Source organism: Hemiscyllium ocellatum, chromosome 5 (assembly GCF_020745735.1).
Source record: "Hemiscyllium ocellatum isolate sHemOce1 chromosome 5, sHemOce1.pat.X.cur, whole genome shotgun sequence".
Classification (NCBI taxonomy): Eukaryota; Metazoa; Chordata; class Chondrichthyes; order Orectolobiformes; family Hemiscylliidae; genus Hemiscyllium; species Hemiscyllium ocellatum.
In genome coordinates, this window is record NC_083405.1 from 137,462,598 (window position 1) to 137,479,661 (window position 17,064).

At 53.5% G+C, this 17,064-nt stretch overlaps 1 protein-coding gene across 1 annotated transcript in view; it reads left to right on the forward strand.

Annotated features, from left to right (window-relative positions):
• Positions 1-17,064, forward strand: part of mroh1 (maestro heat-like repeat family member 1) — an 89,676-nt gene that overhangs the window by 35,064 nt on the left and 37,548 nt on the right. The window contains exons 15-26 of the mRNA XM_060825244.1: positions 2,171-2,312; positions 3,056-3,093; positions 3,350-3,491; positions 5,823-5,875; positions 5,991-6,104; positions 6,523-6,642; positions 7,370-7,492; positions 10,972-11,118; positions 12,621-12,647; positions 14,428-14,550; positions 15,206-15,285; positions 16,929-17,064. Of these exons, the coding sequence (XP_060681227.1) occupies positions 2,171-2,312; positions 3,056-3,093; positions 3,350-3,491; positions 5,823-5,875; positions 5,991-6,104; positions 6,523-6,642; positions 7,370-7,492; positions 10,972-11,118; positions 12,621-12,647; positions 14,428-14,550; positions 15,206-15,285; positions 16,929-17,064 (1,245 nt within the window). The remainder of the gene's footprint in view (positions 1-2,170; positions 2,313-3,055; positions 3,094-3,349; positions 3,492-5,822; positions 5,876-5,990; positions 6,105-6,522; positions 6,643-7,369; positions 7,493-10,971; positions 11,119-12,620; positions 12,648-14,427; positions 14,551-15,205; positions 15,286-16,928) is intronic.

The following is a 17,064-nucleotide window of genomic DNA, read 5'->3' on the forward strand; positions in this document are numbered from 1 at the left end:
GGTCAATGGGCTGAAAAACAGCAGATGGAGCTCAATCTGAATAAATGAGAGGTGTTGCGTTTTGGTACAACAAACGAGGATAGTGCTGATATATTTAAAAGTAGGGCCTTGGGTAGTGTTGTACAACAGAGGGACCTAGGGGTGCAGGTACATAACTCTTCGAAGTTTGCATCACACATTGACAGGGTGGGTAAAGAGGGGTTTAGCTAGCTTGCCTTCATTGCTCAGTCCTTTGAGTATAGGAGTTTGGCCGTTACATGAGGACTGGAAGGAGGCTAATGTTCCTCTTTTTGAGAAGGGTAATAGGGAAATCCCTGGCAATTACAGACCAGTCAGCCTTCCGTCTGTGGTCCGCAAGGGTTTGGAAAGGATTGAGGGATAGGATGTATCACTATCTGGAAAAGCATAGCGTGATTAAAGGCAGTCAGCATGGCTTTGTGAGGGTCAGGTCATGCCTCACAAATCTTATTGAGTTCTTTGAGGAGGTGACAAGACAGGTCGATGATGGGTGAGCAGTGGATGTGGTGTATATGGACTTCAGCAAGGCATTTGATAGGGTTCCCCATGGTAGGCTCATTCATAAAGTCAGGAGGTATGGGATACAGGGAGATCTGGCTATGTGAATTCAGCATTGGCTGGCTGACAGAAGGTTGTGGATGGAAAGTGCCTGGAGGTCAGTGTTGAGTGGGGTCCCACAGGGCTCTGATCTTGGGCCTCTGCTCTTTGTAGTTTTTATAAATGACTTGGATGAGGAGGTTGAGGGGTGGGTTAGTAAATTTGCAGGTGACACAAAGGTTGGAGGTGTCGTCGATGGTATAGAGGGTAACTGCAGGCTGCAGCGTGACATAGACAGAATGCAGAGCTGGGCTCAGAAATGGTAGATGGAGTTCAACCTGGATAAATGGGAAGTGATGCATTTTGGAAGGTTGAATTCGAATGCTGAATATTGGATTAAAGAAAGGATTCTTGGCAGTGGGAGGAACAGTGGGATCTCGGTGTTCAAGTACATAGATCCCTCAAAGCTGCCCCCCAAGTGGATAGGGTTGTTAAGAAAGCATATGGTGTTTTGACTTTCATTAACAGGTTTTGACAGCTTGACAAATCCCTGGTGAGACCACACTTGGAATATTGTGTCCAGTTCTGTTCCTAGGCTTTTGAAAGTGTGCAAAGAAGGTTTACCAGGCTGCTGCCTGGACTGGAGGGCTTGCCTTATGAAGAGAGGTTGAATAAGCTCGGACTTTTCTCTCTGTAGAGAAGGAGGAAGAGAGGAGACCTGATCGAGGTGTACAAGGTAATGAGGCATGGATAGAGTCAATAGTCGGAGACCTTTCCCCAGGGCAGGATTGACGGATACGAGGAGTCATAGTTTTAAGATATTAGGAGGAAGGTATAGAGGAGATGTCAGAGGTAGGTTCTTTACACAGAGTTGTGAATGCATGGAATGTGTTACCAGCGGTGATGGTGGAAGCAGAGTCATTGGGGACATTTAAGTGACTGGACATGTACATGGATAGCAGTGAGTTGAGGGGTGCGTAGGTTCAGTTATTTTAGATTAGGAATAATCCTCTGCACAACATGGTGGGCCAAAGGGCCTGTTCTGTGCTGTATGTTTCTGTATTCTGTGAGGTTGTACAGGACATTGGTGAGACCTCTTGCAGAGTACTGTGAATAATGAGAGGCATAGTTAAAGTTAAGGGTAATAATCTTTTCCATAAGTCGGGGAATTTCAAGTCTAGGGGCTCACGTTTAAGTTGAGAAGAGAGATTTAAAGACATGAGGGGCGAATGTTTTACACAGGTGGAATGAATTTCCTGAGGAAGTGGTGGATGTGGGTATTGTTACAACATTTCAAAGGCATTTGGACAGGTAGATGAGCAGGAAAGGTTTGGAGGGAAATGGGCCTGGAGGTCAGCAGGCAGGACTAGTTTAGTTTGGGTTCATAGTTGAACTGGAAGGTCTGTTTCTGTGCTGCCTGTCTGACTGTGTTCCCTAGTCTCCAGCCCGGTGGTGCGCTCTCATTTCATAGATGGTTTAGGCACTAAGTTAAACTGAACCCTTTACTACAGTTGCTTGGTAATATAAAAGAATCCCCATGCATTATCAGTAACTGAGCTAACTCCTCGCTCCACACTGTTCCTCATCCCCTGTACCTGTCTGTTTCTCTGTCTAGGTCCTGTGGCCGTTCTTGCTGGAGTTTATCATCCCCCCGCAGTATCTCAACGCCCTGGCTCCTGTGTGTCGTAGCCTCGCCCACTTGGGAATGAAGAAACTGCAGCACAACGAGGGGCTTCAGTTCACCCACCAGGAGCCAGGTTCGTGTGCCAGCAGTTACCCCTCTGGGAGGGTTTGGGGACTGCACACAGGGAGCTTTACTCTGTATCTAACCCCGTGCTGTCCCTGTCACTGGGAGTGTTTGATGGGGACAGTATAGAGAGAGCTTTACTCTGTATCTAACCCCGTGCTGTCCCTGTCCTGGGAGTGTTTGATGGGGACTGTGTAGAGGGAGCTTTACTCTGTATCTAACCCCGTGCTGTCCCTGTCACTGGGAGTGTTTGATGGGGACAGTGTAGAGAGGGCTTTACTCTGTATCTAACCCCGTGCTGTCCCTGTCCCTGGGAGTGTTTGATGGGGGACAGTGTAGAGGGAGCTTTACTCTGTATCTAACCCTGTGCTGTCCCTGTCCTGGGAGTGTTTGATGGGGACAGTGTAGAGGGAGCTTTACTCTGTATCTAACCCCGTGCTGTCCCTGTCCTGGGAGTGTTTGATGGGGGACAGTGTAGAGGGATCTTTACTCTGTATCTAACCCCGTGCTGCCCCTGTCCTGGGAGTGTTTGATGGGGGACAGTGTAGAGGGAGCTTTACTCTGTATCTAACCCTGTGCTGTCCATGTTTCCCAGGTTCTCCTGCCTTGATGATCCTGTGCAGCAGTGTGTGTGTGTGTGTGTGTGTGTGGGGGGTGATCTGACTGACAGCGATTTATTTGGTGGATGGATGGATGGATGTGTGAAGATCGTGTCTCACTGCATTAACCATTCTGTTTCTCCTTTGATTTTAGATCTGCCCAAACCTCAGCTGCTTCTGACTCGGTTACTGGTGAGTTAGCCGCATGGTCTTGGACCAACTCCTGCCCCCCTTCCTGCAGGCTGGTGATTTCAGTGTCAGCACCGCACTGATGGGCACCTGACCCCTGCCGTGTTGCTGATACTCCCGCTCACTGTGTATAGTGCTCCTTCCTCGGTCACTGTGCCCCTCGCCTGGACGGATATCTAAAGCAGCTCCGTGTCTCTGTCTGCCTCTGCCTGGTTCAGTTGCTCTGTTGGACGTTATCGTAAATCTGCTTCTTCCCCAGGTGGTCTCGGCTTTCCCGTTCCGGGGGAGGGGCCGAGGGGTCCCGGCGCTGAGGTTCCTCCAGGTTGCTGCACCCCTCGTCCATCCACAGTTGGTGAGGGTCTGGAATGAGGAGATTCCTCCACTTATTCAGCACCTGGAAGGTACGCACTGAGCCGGGTTACTGTTGGGGGGCAAAGGGTGTTTAATTTGTTTGTGGGCTCTGCATTTATTACCCACCTCTTATTCAGAGAGCAGGTTCTGTGTTAGATTAAGTCCAGGCACTCTGATCCCCCTCCCCTGCCACATTTTACTGATCCACAAAAAATAAGAGGTCACATTGGTCCAGTGTTTAAATCCAGATTTTATTGAATTCCAGTTTCACTGTCTGCCACAGTGGGGTTTGAACCTCGAACATGAACTGTGGTTCGGGGCAACTGATTCAGCATCATCACCTCAGGGTATGGTGGGTTCAGTGTGTGTTAATGGCCAACCTCCCCCATGGTTCCCAGCTGCCTGTGTGTTTTAGACACAGCGAGTGAGGTGGGGGCTACAGACAGCACCCCACCTTGCCCCACAACCCTGACAGGGAGCTGGGACCTGGGGGAGTGAGGAGGGGTCTATAGAGACACCCCCACCCTGGCAGGGAGCTGGGCCCCGGGGGATTGAGGAGGGGTCTATAGAGACACCCCCACCCTGGCAGGGAGCTGGGCCCCGGGGGGAGTGAGGAGGGGGCTATAGAGACACCCCCACCCTGGCAGGGAGCTGGGCCAGGGGGATTGAGGAGGGGGCTACACTGACACCCCCACCCTGACAGGAGCTGGGCCCCAGGGGAGTGAGGAGGGGGCTATAGAGACACCCCCACCCTGACAGGGAGCTGGGCCCCGGGGGGAGTGTGGAGGGGACTACACTGACACCCCCACCATGACAGGAGCTGGGCCCCAGGGGAGTGAGGAGGGGGCTATAGAGACACCCCCACCCTGACAGGGAGCTGGGCCCCAGGGGAGTGAGGAGGGGGCTATAGAGACGCCCCCACCCTGACAGGAGCTGGGCTCCCTCTGGGCACGGCTGGACTGTGGTACGTTTGAGATGAATATCCTTGCTGCAGCTCCTGTTAATGTTTAAACATAGAGCTGTACCGCACAGTTACAGACCCTTTGGCTCGCGATGTTGTACCGAACATGTCTCCCTTCTGCCTGCCTTGGTATGTTCACATGCTTCTCTAAAAGGCTTTTAAATGTCCCTATTGTATGTCTCCCGTAGCCCACCCAGACAGGGCGTTCCACACTTCTACCTCTCTCTGTTTTAAAAAAAACTTGCCCCTCATCTCCTTTGAACTTCCCCCTCTCGCCTTTTAAATGTATTAGAAATTTTAACTCTGGCCGGGGGGGGAAAAAGGATGCTGACCATCAACTCTATCAATGAATCTCATAATTTTATAAACGGTATCAAGTCTCCCCTCAGCCTCCACTGCTCCAGATAAAACAACCCAAGTCTCTCTTTATAATTCATACCCTCTAATCCAGGCCGCACCGTCTCCACATGCTTGCTGTAATGTGGTGACCAGAACTGAACACAATACTGGACTCTGTGTGGTGTAAGCTGGGATGAACCCTCCCTCCTGGGGAGGAGTGGTGTTGGGGAACTGTGCTCCTGTGTGAGCTGTCAGGGGCTGGGTCGTTGAAGTGTTAAAGTCACGACAGATAGACAGCTGACAAATGTGGGAGTCAGAGGTTATTGTGGGGAGAGCAGCAGAGTCTGACTCAGGCCAGGACTAGCTCATCTGTTGAACAGCAGAGTGACCTGGAGGGGCTGAATGGCCTGGGGTTGCTTCGATCTGCTGTGATCGTGTGGATAATTGGGAACAGTTCTGTTGTGGGTTATAGCTCACTTTGGAGATCTTCGAGGAGAAAGTGAGGTCTGCAGATGCTGGAGTATCAGAGCTGAAAATGTGTTGCTGGAAAAGCGCAGCAGGTCAGGCAGCATCCAAGGAATCCTGATGAAGGACTCATGCCCGAAATGTCGAATTTCCTGCTCCTTGGAAGCTGCCTGACCTGTTGCGCTTTTCCAGCAACACGTTTTCAGCTCTACTTTGGAGATCTGCCTGGGTACAGCTGGAAGTCAAGGTTACAAAAACTGAAGTTGCTGGAAAAACTCAGCTCAGGCAGAATCTGTGGGTGGGGGGGGGGGTGGTAGCAGAGTTAACCCAATGCTGCGAGAGCTGCTGAGCTTTTCCAGCAATTATTTTCTGATGCCCAGCATCTGCAGGTTTGTTTTTGTTGTTCAGTGAGATACTGGAGGGTGTTGTGTGAGGATAACAGACTGTTATACAACCGGCTTCCCTTGCAATTCTTGTCACGTCTGTCTGTCTAGCGGACAACCATCTCCCCCCACCTGGGCCCTGCCTCCCCCTGGTCACACCCCCACCCCTGCCCCTCAAGTATTTGTCGAGAGTCCCAGTTGAGTCTTTGCTGATGCCTGTTTATTGTTCACAGAGAATTCTGAGGGCTCCCTGCCCCAGCGACACTGGGAGGATAAGCTGCTGCTGGTGAGTAAGGCTTTCCTGATCGCGGAGCAGGGAACCGAGGGGGAGTAGTCGGATCGGGAATTGGAGACTGACTGGCTGTTTATCTCTCCACGCTCCCCACCCAAACCCCCTGCAGTTACTGTCCAGGAGCCTGGAGGCTGTCACTCCGGGAGATGAGACCTGGAGCAGTCAGCTCAGTGAGGAGATGACCAAACACCTCGGGAACTACGGCAACCGCCCCCACGAGAAGGTGAGAACAGCCACTAAAGCCCCCTCGCAGGTACCCCACATGGGGAGGGCTGTGGGCTGGGGCCCGGGTACCACCCGGGCGGGGGAGGGGGCTGCAGGTCGGGGTACCCCTCATTCAGTCCCCCTTCCACAGCCCCTGGTACCCAAAGACAACAGCCCAGATGGCTGCAGGTTGGATCCCTGGGGAAAGGATTCGTGGGTAAATATTTGGGATGTTTGTCTTGACATTGTTTGGGGGTGGTGGTGGGGTGCGTGAGGTTGTGTTCTCCGATTCCTATTGAGGAGACCCCCACCTCTCCCCTGAATTTTGGAAATACACTTTTTTTTTTGCGGTTTTGATATTAATGGCCTCCCTCCCTCTGTTCTCTCTCTCGCTCCCCCCCACCCCCACCCACATCTCGTCCATCTTGCCCGAGCAGGGCTTTCTCTATAAGTGTGTCGGGGTGGTGCTGAGACAGACAGGCAGCCAGAACGTGGTCAGAAAGCAGCTCGTGGAGATCCTACAGTCAGTACGACACACCGAGCCCCTGGAGAGAGAGGTAAGAGACCCCGGCAGCAGCCCATGTGGTGGGGGTGGGTTGGAGTAGAGGGGCCTTGGGATGGGGCATTACTCGTGAAGAATCCTGGTGTGTAACTGCAACCAGGCTGTCCATTTGAAGGTGGAGGATGTAGGAATTGTTATTGCCTTTGAGAAGGTGGTGGTGAGCTACCTTCTCGAACCGCTGCATTGTGGGTAGACCCACAATGCCCTGAGGGAGGGAATTCCAGGATTGTGACCGAGCGACACTGAAGGAATGGCCAACGTCTTTCCAAGTCAGAATGATAAGGGCCTCTGAGGGGAACTTGCATGGGTTGGTTTTCCTGTGTATCTGCGGCCCTCCTCCTCCTGGATGGACGTGGTGGTGGGTTTGGAGGGATCTATCTGAGGATCTTTGGTGAATTTCTGCTCTGCATCTTGTAGCACAGGGATGCTGACCATGATACTGAGGGAAGGCCAGCGTTGTGCCGTCAGGTGGAGGGTGTTGGTCCAAAGCTGCTGTGTGTGAAATGCTACACCCATTCATGAGGGCAGAGCTGGTGGTTTCCTGGGACCCTGACCAACACTGATCATCGATATTACAGAAGTGCTCTGATTGCTGAATGTGGGATCTTGCTGTGTACAGACTGTCATTTCCTGCTTTGCGGCACTGTGCTCTTTCTCTGTTGCGTGTAGCGATGCTGAGTGTGAGACAGGCGCTAATGAAATGCAGTTTGTTTTGTCTGCAGGGTGTTGCGGTGTGTATCGGGTTCTGTGCGAAGACCCACCTCGATGTCACTCTGACAAAGCTGGAGGAGTTTGGGAAGTCTGACACCTTGAAGAAATCACCAAGTCTGTTCCAAATCCTCAAGGCAAGTGGGATCTTGATCACGGTGGATCATCCGGCCCTGCTCCTTCTATTGCCAGCAACTTCTCTCGCCTGCGCTCCCCGTCTCTCCCTCTCGTCTCGCGCTCCCCGTCTCTCCCTCTCGGCGCGCGCTCCCCGTCTCTCTCTCTCTCTCTCTCGCGCGCGCGCGCTCCCCGAATCTCTCTCTCTCTCTCTCGCGTGCGCGCGCTCCCCGTCTCTCTCTCTCTCTCTCGCGCGCGCGCGCTCCCCGTCTCTCTCTCTCTCTCTCTCGCGCGCGCGCTCCCCGTCTCTCTCTCTCTCTCTCTCTCTCGCCCCCGTCTCTCTCTCTCTCTCTCTCTCTCTCTCGCGCGCGCGCTCCCCGTCTCTCTCTCTCTCTCTCTCTCGCGCGCGCGCGCTCCTCGTCTCTCTCTCTCTCTCTCTCGCGCGCGCGCGCTCCTCGTCTCTCTCTCTCTCTCTCTCTCTCGCGCGCGCGCGCTCCTCGTCTCTCTCTCTCTCTCTCTCTCTCGCGCGCGCGCGCTCCTCGTCTCTCTCTCTCTCTCTCTCTCTCTCGCGCGCGCGCGCTCCCCGAATCTCTCTCTCTCTCTCTCTCTCGCGCGCGCGCGCTCCTCGTCTCTCTCTCTCTCTCTCGCGCGCGCGCGCGCTCCTCGTCTCCCTCTCTCTCTCTCTCGCACGCGCGCGCTCCCCGAATCTCTCTCTCTCCCTCTCTCTCTCTCTCTCTCTCTCTCTCGCGCGCGCGCGCGCCCCCGTCTCTCTCTCTCTCTCTCGCGCGCGCGCGCTCCCCGTCTCTCTCTCTCTCTCTCTCTCGCGCGCGCGCTCCCCCTCTCTCTCTCTCTCTCTCTCGCGCGCGCGCTCCTCGTCTCTCTCTCTCGCGCGCGCGCGCTCCTCGTCTCTCTCTCTCTCTCTCGCGCGCGCGCGCTCCTCGTCTCTCTCTCTCTCTCTCTCGCGCGCGCGCGCTCCTCGTCTCTCTCTCTCTCTCTCTCTCTCGCGCGCGCGCGCTCCTCGCCCCTCTCTCTCTCTCTCTCTCTCTCTCGCGCACGCGCTCCCCGTCTCTCTCTCTCGCGCGCGCGCTCCCCGTCTCTCTCTCTCTCGCGCGCGCGCGCTCCCCGTCTCTCTCTCGCGCGCGCGCGCTCCCCTCTCTCTCTCTCTCGCGCGCGCGCGCTCCCCCTCTCTCTCTCTCTCGCGCGCGCGCGCTCCCCCTCTCTCTCTCTCGCGCGCGCGCGCGCGCGCGCGCTCCCCTCTCTCTCTCTCTCGCGCGCGCGCGCTCCCCCTCTCTCTCTCTCGCGCGCGCGCGCCCCCCCTCTCTCTCTCTCGCGCGCGCGCGCTCCCCCTCTCTCTCTCTCGCGCGCGCGCGCTTACCCTCTCTCTCTCTCGCGCGCGCGCGCTTCCCCTCTCTCTCTCTCGCGCGCGCGCGCTCCCCCTCTCTCTCTCTCGCGCGCGCGCGCTCCCCCCCTCTCTCTCTCTCGCGCTCCCCCACTCTCTCTCTCGCGCTCCCCCTCTCTCTCTCTCGCGCGCGCGCGCTCCCCTCTCTCTCTCTCTCGCGCGCGCGCGCTCCCCCTCTCTCTCTCTCGCGCGCGCGCGCTCCCCCTCTCTCTCTCTCGCGCGCGCGCGCTCCCCTCTCTCTCTCTCTCGCGCGCGCGCGCTCCCCCTCTCTCTCTCTCGCGCGCGCCCTGACCATCCCCACTGCTCTCCCGTTGGGGGGGGGGCGGTGGGGGGGGGGGGGGGGCGGCGGTGGGGGGGGGGGCGGTGGGGGGGGGGGGGTGTTGGTGGTGGTGGTGGTGGTGTTCATGTCTCTGTTCTGCAGCTTCCTGTCTGGTGCCTCCGCGCTGTCATGAGATGTGGGGAGTGAACTCCAGCTGCAGCAGTGTATCTCTCTGGTGTTTTGTCACTGCCTCTCTCTATATCTCTGCAGCTCTTTCTAAAACCCAGCATCCAATCCGGTTTATTTATCTCGGCCTCTTGACCTGACCTCTCTGTGACTCCCTCCCTCACTTCTCGCTCGCTCTCCTCCACTGCATTTGTTTGGCTGTGTTGACCGTCCCATTGGAGGAACACTGACTGGGTGAACACATTTCCCTTGTCAAAGGCACTCACTGTGTCTCCTGCCTGTCTTTGACTCAGACAGTCGTAGAGATGTGCAGCACAGAAACCGACTCGTCCATGCCAATCGGATCGCACATTAATCCAGTCCCGTTTGCCGGCACCCGGCCCATATCCCTCCAAACCCTTCCTATTCATATACCCATCCAGATGCCTTTTTAAATGTTCTAAATGTACCAGCCTCCATCACTTTCTCTGGCAGCTCATTCCATACACGTACCACCCTCTGCATGAAAGTGTTGCCCCTTGGGTCTCTTTTATATCTTTCCCCTCTCACCCTAAACCTATGCCCTCTAGATCTGGATTCCCCAACCCCAGGGAAACGACTTTGTCGATTTACCCTGTCCATAATTTTATAGCTCTCAGCCTCCACTTTAGGGAAAACTGCTCCTCGAATGCTGCCTGACCTGCTGTGCTTTTCCAGCTCCACTCTAACCTTGACTCTGATCTCCAGCATCTGCAGTCCTCACTCTCGCCTGGAAAACAGCCCCAGCCTGTTCAGCCTCTCCCTGTAGCTCAAACCCTCCAACCCTGGCAACATCCTTGGAAATCTTTTCTGAACCCTTTCAAGTTTCACAACATCTTTCCAATAGGAAGGAGACCAGAATAGCACGCAATATTCCAACAGTGGCCTAACCAATGTCCTGTACAGATGCAATATGACCTCCCAACTCCTGTACTCAATACTCTGACCAATAAAGGAAAGCATACCAAACACCGCCTTCACTACCTATGACTCCACTTTCAAGGAGCTATGAACCTGCACTCCCAAGGTCTCTTTGTTCAGCAACACTCCCTAGGACCTTACCATTAAGTGTATAAGTCCTGCTAAGATTGGTTTTCCCAAGATGCAGCACTTTGCATTTATCTGAATTAAACTCCATCTGCCACTTCTCAGCCCATTGGCCCATCTGGTCCAGATCCTGCTGTAATCTGAGGTAATCACCTTCGTTGTCTGCTACACCTCCAATTTTGGTGTCATCTACAAACTTACTCAAATTTTCTCTGACTCATGTCTGGTCTTAAATTCCAGAAGATGACAATTCCCCAGTTAAAGGTCCTTATTCGGGACTGAAGTTGATCTTTTTTAGGACTAACCCAAATCTTACAATTAGTGTTCTCCTCTTGATAATTACTTGCCCCACTGCATTTCCAAGCACCGGCTCTAGCACTGCCTCCTTTCCCATTGCTCCAGAAACATACTGCTTTAGAAAATATTTATGAACACACTCTAGGTGTTCCCTTGGCGCTGACCCTCCGACGGTGCGGCGCTGACCCTCCGGTGATCTGGATTGTGTGCCCAAGCCTCCGGTTTGGGACTCCACCCTATGCCTTCCTGACAGGGACCCTCTCTGAGGGAATTGCTTCTTTAATTTTGTCTCCCAGGACAAGTCGGATGTGGATGTGGAGAAAGCCAAGAGCACTCTGATCCTGTGTTACGGTTACCTGACTCTGTACGCACCTAAGGAACTGATTCTGGCTCGGATCGAGAAAGATGTCATCAAGCAAGTCCTGAGCCACTTTAATACAAAGGTAGGAAGCTGGGAGACTGCCCAGTGTGTGTAACACCAACTGTCACCCTGTGCCCTTCACTCCAACTCCATGGTTCGATGGGGAGGGGGTTGGGGTTAGATGGAGGCACAGGTTGAGAGCAAGGATGGGTTGTAAGTTTGAATCCAGATTCCTGTCCCAACCTGGTCCCACCCACCCAGACCCTGACAAATGTTTCGTTAATTGTTCATGCAAAGTAGGACATTGCTAATTGGCCAGCATTAATTGCCCGTCCCTAGTTGCCCCTTGAGAGGGTGGGGGTGAGCTGCCTTCCTGAACCACTGCAGTCCGTGTGCTGTGGGTAGACCCACAATGTCCTGAGGGAGGGAATTCCAGCAACACTGAAGGAGCGGTGATATATTTCCAAGTCAGGATGGGGAGTGGCTCGGAGGGGAACTTGCAGGGGATGGTGTTCCCATGTATCTGCTGCCCTTGTCCTCCTAGATGGAAGTGGTTGTGGGTTTGGAAGGTGCTCTCTGAGGATCTTGGTGAGTTTCTGCAGTGCATCTTGTAGACAGTACACACTGCTGTTGCAACCTCTAGCACGGAGACAGACAAATATGCTGTCCCTGTCCCTGTGGAGTGTTTGATGGGGGACAGTGTAGAGGGAGTTTTACGCTGTATCTAACCCCGTGCTGTCCCTGTCCTGGAGTGTTTGAAGGGGACAGTGTAGAGGGAGCTTTACTCTGTATCTAACCCTGTGCCGTGCCTGTGGAGTGTTTGATGGGGGACAGTGTAGAGGGAGCTTTACTCTGTATCTAACCCTGTGCCGTGCCTGTGGAGTGTTTGATGGGGGACAGTGTAGAGGGAGCTTTACTCTGTATCTAACCCTGTGCCGTGCCTGTGGAGTGTTTGATGGGGGACAGTGTAGAGGGAGCTTTACTCTGTATCTAACCCTGTGCCGTGCCTGTGGAGTGTTTGATGGGGGACAGTGTAGAGGGAGCTTTACTCTGTATCTAACCCTGTGCCGTGCCTGTGGAGTGTTTGATGGGGGACAGTGTAGAGGGAGCTTTACTCTGTATCTAACCCTGTGCCGTGCCTGTGGAGTGTTTGATGGGGGACAGTGTAGAGGGAGCTTTACTCTGTATCTAACCCTGTGCCGTGCCTGTGGAGTGTTTGATGGGGGACAGTGTAGAGGGAGCTTTACTCTGTATCTAACCCCGTGCCGTGCCTGTGGAGTGTTTGATGGGGGACAGTGTAGAGGGAGCTTTACTCTGTATCTAACCCCGTGCCGTGCCTGTGGAGTGTTTGATGGGGGACAGTGTAGAGGGAGCTTTACTCTGTATCTAACCCTGTGCCGTGCCTGTGGAGTGTTTGATGGGGGACAGTGTAGAGGGAGCTTTACTCTGTATCTAACCCCGTGCCGTGCCTGTGGAGTGTTTGAAGGGGACAGTGTAGCAGTGGAGTCTGTCCTGTCGGAGATGTGTGGGGGATGGTTCTGTGATGCTGTGGGAATCGCTGACTGACTTTCACTTGTCTCGCAGGTTCTGGGCATTAAAGTTGAAACGAAGGTAAACAATGTGGTTTGCGATCTCTCGGTCTACCTTGGTGGAGGTTCTCTCACTCTCTCCCCTGCTTTTCACAGGCTTCCTAATCCAGTGTCTCTCTCTCTCTCTCTCTCTCTCTCAAATCTCTGGCTTAGCTTTAAGTTCGGGGCTGGGTGGGGACACTCAATGCAGTCGGCTGGATACGGATCACCCTCCACACACTACAGCTTGTCAGGCCGCTCCTGACCTGAACCACAGCAGAATATTCTGGAAATACAAGCCCAGTTTTCACTCGAGACCCTGTAGCAGGAAGCACAAATTCAGGAGGATGCCCACCCCTCCTCCCCATCCATCGTTTGGACTGAACTGGGCCTTGACGTCTCTCTCTACTTCTCCCATCTTGGAAGCTCTAGCTGTCCCAGAACCTTCCTGCTCTTTCTGGGGAGAGTCGGGCCGGGTGTGGGGCTGAATGATCCCAACACACAGTGCCGTCGTGTTAAATCTGAAGAGCGAGAGGGGAGGCCCTTCGGCCCCTTTGTGTCCGTGCTGCCTTTTGGAACACTCTCCAACTCTCTCCCCAAAGCCCTGACGTTTTCCTTGGCCAACTCCTCATAAAGAAATATCCAAAATACTTTTCCGAGCCCCTTTTTCTGAATGTTTCTGCATCTGCTTCATTTCAGGGTGACGTCATCTCTTGCTCCTGAGTGGGCAACCAGTAATTCTCCTCCTGATGGGATGCACCCTTGCCATTTCACCCCTCAATAGCTGGGCTTACAGTAAAAAGGGCAATCTCTCAATCCCCTTGGCCAGGGGCTGTCGGGATGGATGGCCTGGGTTCCAGTTCACAGAGATATTCCTTTGTGTTTCCAGCATCTTCTCATTGGGATATTCGGGTCCGGGGTGGGTACGTGAGTTCTTACTCTCTCTGTCCCTGGGTCAGGGTTCTGAGTGAGTGGAGATCCTTTATCCTCAACCTGACGCTGCTTCCACTGTCACTAACCTGCTCTCCTGATGTTCCAGTAACACTTCCAGAAGGTGGCCATTCGGTCCATTGAATCTGCGCTACTATTCAGTGGGACCATGGCTGGTCTGACGATCCTCAACTCCCCTAACCTGCCCTTTCACCAGAAGCTGCTTAAAGATAACAGCCATGATTATACTTAATGAGCCAGGCCCTACTGATGCACTCCCCTCTCAGAGCAGGAACGTGTTCCCACTGAAGCTGTGGGTGGTCAGGCTGTTCATCTTCTGACATAGCTGGACTCGACCCTATCCTGGCATGTTCAATCAGCCAGTCCTGGTCATGGACCTCAGTATAAACTTCATCTGTGGAGAATCTGTAGTTATCCTGAGAGTAGTTTAAACAAGGGCTTCAAATTCCTGACCTATTTTGAGTGGTTATGAGTATAGAACAGTTGATTGTGTCCTGTAGCATTGAAGACAACCTTTATAACCTCCCTCGGCCCCGGCCCTCTGACAGTGCGGCGCTCCCTCGGCCCCGGCCCTCTGACAGTGCGGCGCTCCCTCGGCCCCGGCCCTCTGACAGTGCGGCGCTCCCTCGGCATTGTGCCCTGGCCTATTTACCCTGGGTGTTTTGACTGTGCAGTGAGTGTTACCCCTGACCGTAGGTGGCTGTATCGATGTGAGCCTGCAACTCTGGGATATTTACCTGTTGTCATCTCCACTCAATCTCCCTCTCAGCTCCTGTCCCTTGTTGAGCTGCCTGGGAGTCTGGTTCCTGCTGGTTGAGCTATACTAAGTGGTGTGTCTGTGTGCGGGAGTTTTGATTTCTCCTCTGTCCCAGGACCTGACCATTAAGCTGAGCCTGATGAAGAGTATCTCGCTGATTGCTCGTGCGATCTACGCCAATGAACAAAACAATTCCTACAATTTCACTCGCAAGAGAGAGCTGCTAGTCTACATGCAGGTGAGTGAGGGAGGGAGGAGCGAGCACTGACCCCATACTCATTACTGATACGCTGTGAGCTCCTGAATACCAGTGGGGTATACAGTACTCGCCACCTCTGTCAGAGGGCAGCCTGCTGTATGCCAGTCCTGGTTATGTCCACAATAACCTCAATCTGGGGCACATTCCACTCAGCCCCCAGGTCCCCCCGTTCTCTTCCTGTCCTCTGCCTGTGGCTACCCCCTACTCAGCACCAACTGAAATCCCCACCCCCCCCACCTCACTGTGCACACCTACCCAGGCCCACACCCTCTCTGGTACCTCTGTGTTCCTCCAACACATCCTCCTGCACCCTCACTGTGGCTCCTCCTAACACCTGTGTTGTGGGGTGGGTAGGACGTGCTGCTGCGTGTGGTCATGGGGCTGAGGGAGGGGGATGTGGGGAGTAAATGGGATTGGGGAGGGTCTGTGGGAGCGGGCTGTGTTGGCTCTGTCTCTTCCCTCCGCCCCCCCTCCCCCTTCACCTTTGCCCTGTGTCTCTCTTCTTCCTTCCGCGCCCCCCCCACCTTTTCCATGCCTCTCCCCCTTAGATTTTGCCCTGTCTGTTACCCCTCCTTTGACCTTTGCCCTGTGCCTGCCACCCCTCTGACCTTTGCCCTGTGTGTCTCCGATGCAGGATCTGATCAAGTTGGAGCCGATGGATGTTTTACGGACTCCGATCCGACAGCACGCCATGATCACGTGTTCCCACTTGCTGTATCCTCTCTGTCCCCACACCGCACCCCTCGGATATTTCTCCAGGTCCTGTTCCTCCAATCACAATCACGGATAACCTCGCACATACCCGTGCTACACTCCAATATTGGCCTGTTCACTGAACTGATCCCCCACCCCTATAGCCCTGTGTCATTTCTGTACTAACTGTCCCATCTATGTTAATGTCACCTACAAAGTGGGGAGCAGGTACGGTTCGCTCTGTGCTGCCAAGGCATTAATATAGAGTAGAAGAAACTGGGGCCTAAGGATGGAGTTCTGCAGTGCCCACTAGTTGGATCTTGGCACCAATAAGAAAAGGAGAAAGTGAGGACTGCAGATGCTGGAGATCAGAGCTGAAAATGTGTTGCTGGAAAAGCGCAGCAGGTCAGGCAGCATCCAAGGAACCTGAAGAAGGGCTTATGCCCGAAACGTCGATTCTCCTGCTCCTTGGATGCTGCCTGACCTGCTGCGCTTTTCCAGCAACACATTTTTCAGCCAATAAGGAAAGGCGCATTTATCCCAACTCTCTGCTGTCTGTTGATTCGCCAATCCTGTGTAACTTATCTCTAACCGATCTTACCTTGTATTAACATATTGTGACTCATGCCTTCTGGAAGTCCAGATATACCACATCTACAGGATCTCCATTGTCTACTTGTTACATTTTGGAAGGGCACTGGCAAATTAGTTGAACGTGACTTACCACCTCAACACCTTGATGACTCTGATGGATTGAGTTTTGATTTGTCTTTATAATGGATTCCAACAATTTCCCAACGACACATGGTGAACCAACTGGAATGTAGTTTCCTATTTTCTGCCCCCCTCCCTTTCGGAATAAGGGTGCGATATTAACATTTTTTTCCCAATCCTCTTGAACCTTTTCCACATCCAGGAAATTTTGGAATATTTATAACCAATGGACCTAACTATCTCTGCGCCCACTACCCTGGATGTAAGCCTGTGGGACCCTGGGGATATGTCCGCTTTCTATCCTGATAGTTTAAGTGATGATTGTTCTAAGTTTCCCCTCTCTCTAATCTCGACATGACAGTGGGATGATACTCGAGTGCTCCACTCTGAAACCCGAGGCTGAGTATTGATGTAGTGACTCTGCCATTTCTGTGTTTCCCACTATTAACCTCCCAGTCTCACCCCCCTACCCACCCCCATGTGCCAACATTCACTTTAGCTACTCTCTTCCTTTTAAAGACTTACAGAACAGTTTACTCTCCATTTCTATACTTTACAATAGTTCTTTTTAAATTGTTTTTTTAAGTAACCCTTGGTTATTAAGTTTCCCAGTCTCTACACAGTGATGTACCTTAGATTATATCTTTACGTGATCTGTCACTTCCTTGCCCGGCCATGAATGTTTGTCTCATCGTAAATTTTTCTTCCTGTGGAATATATTTCAGTTGGGAGGGATTGAGAATTCCCCGTAAGTGTCAATCCCTGAAAGGGGAATGTTGCTGCTCTGGAACTCCCCACAGCCTCCGATAGGAGAGACTCCTTTCTCCTGTTTGAACTCTTGGAGCTGCTCCTGCTTCCGTCTGTCTGCCTGCCTGCCTCTCTACCCCGTCCTGGTCCTGAGACCAGGCCCTGCTTGTTCTGCCTCCTGTTCTCCTTGACCTTACGGACAGGAAGCTGGATCCCATGGTGAATGAGACGGACATGTTTGAGCTGATCAGGACCTGCCTGGACAGTGTGTTTGGGCTGCCTCCCCTCGGGATGGACCGCAGCAAGGACGAGGCCTGTATCGACGTGAAGGAGAGAGAG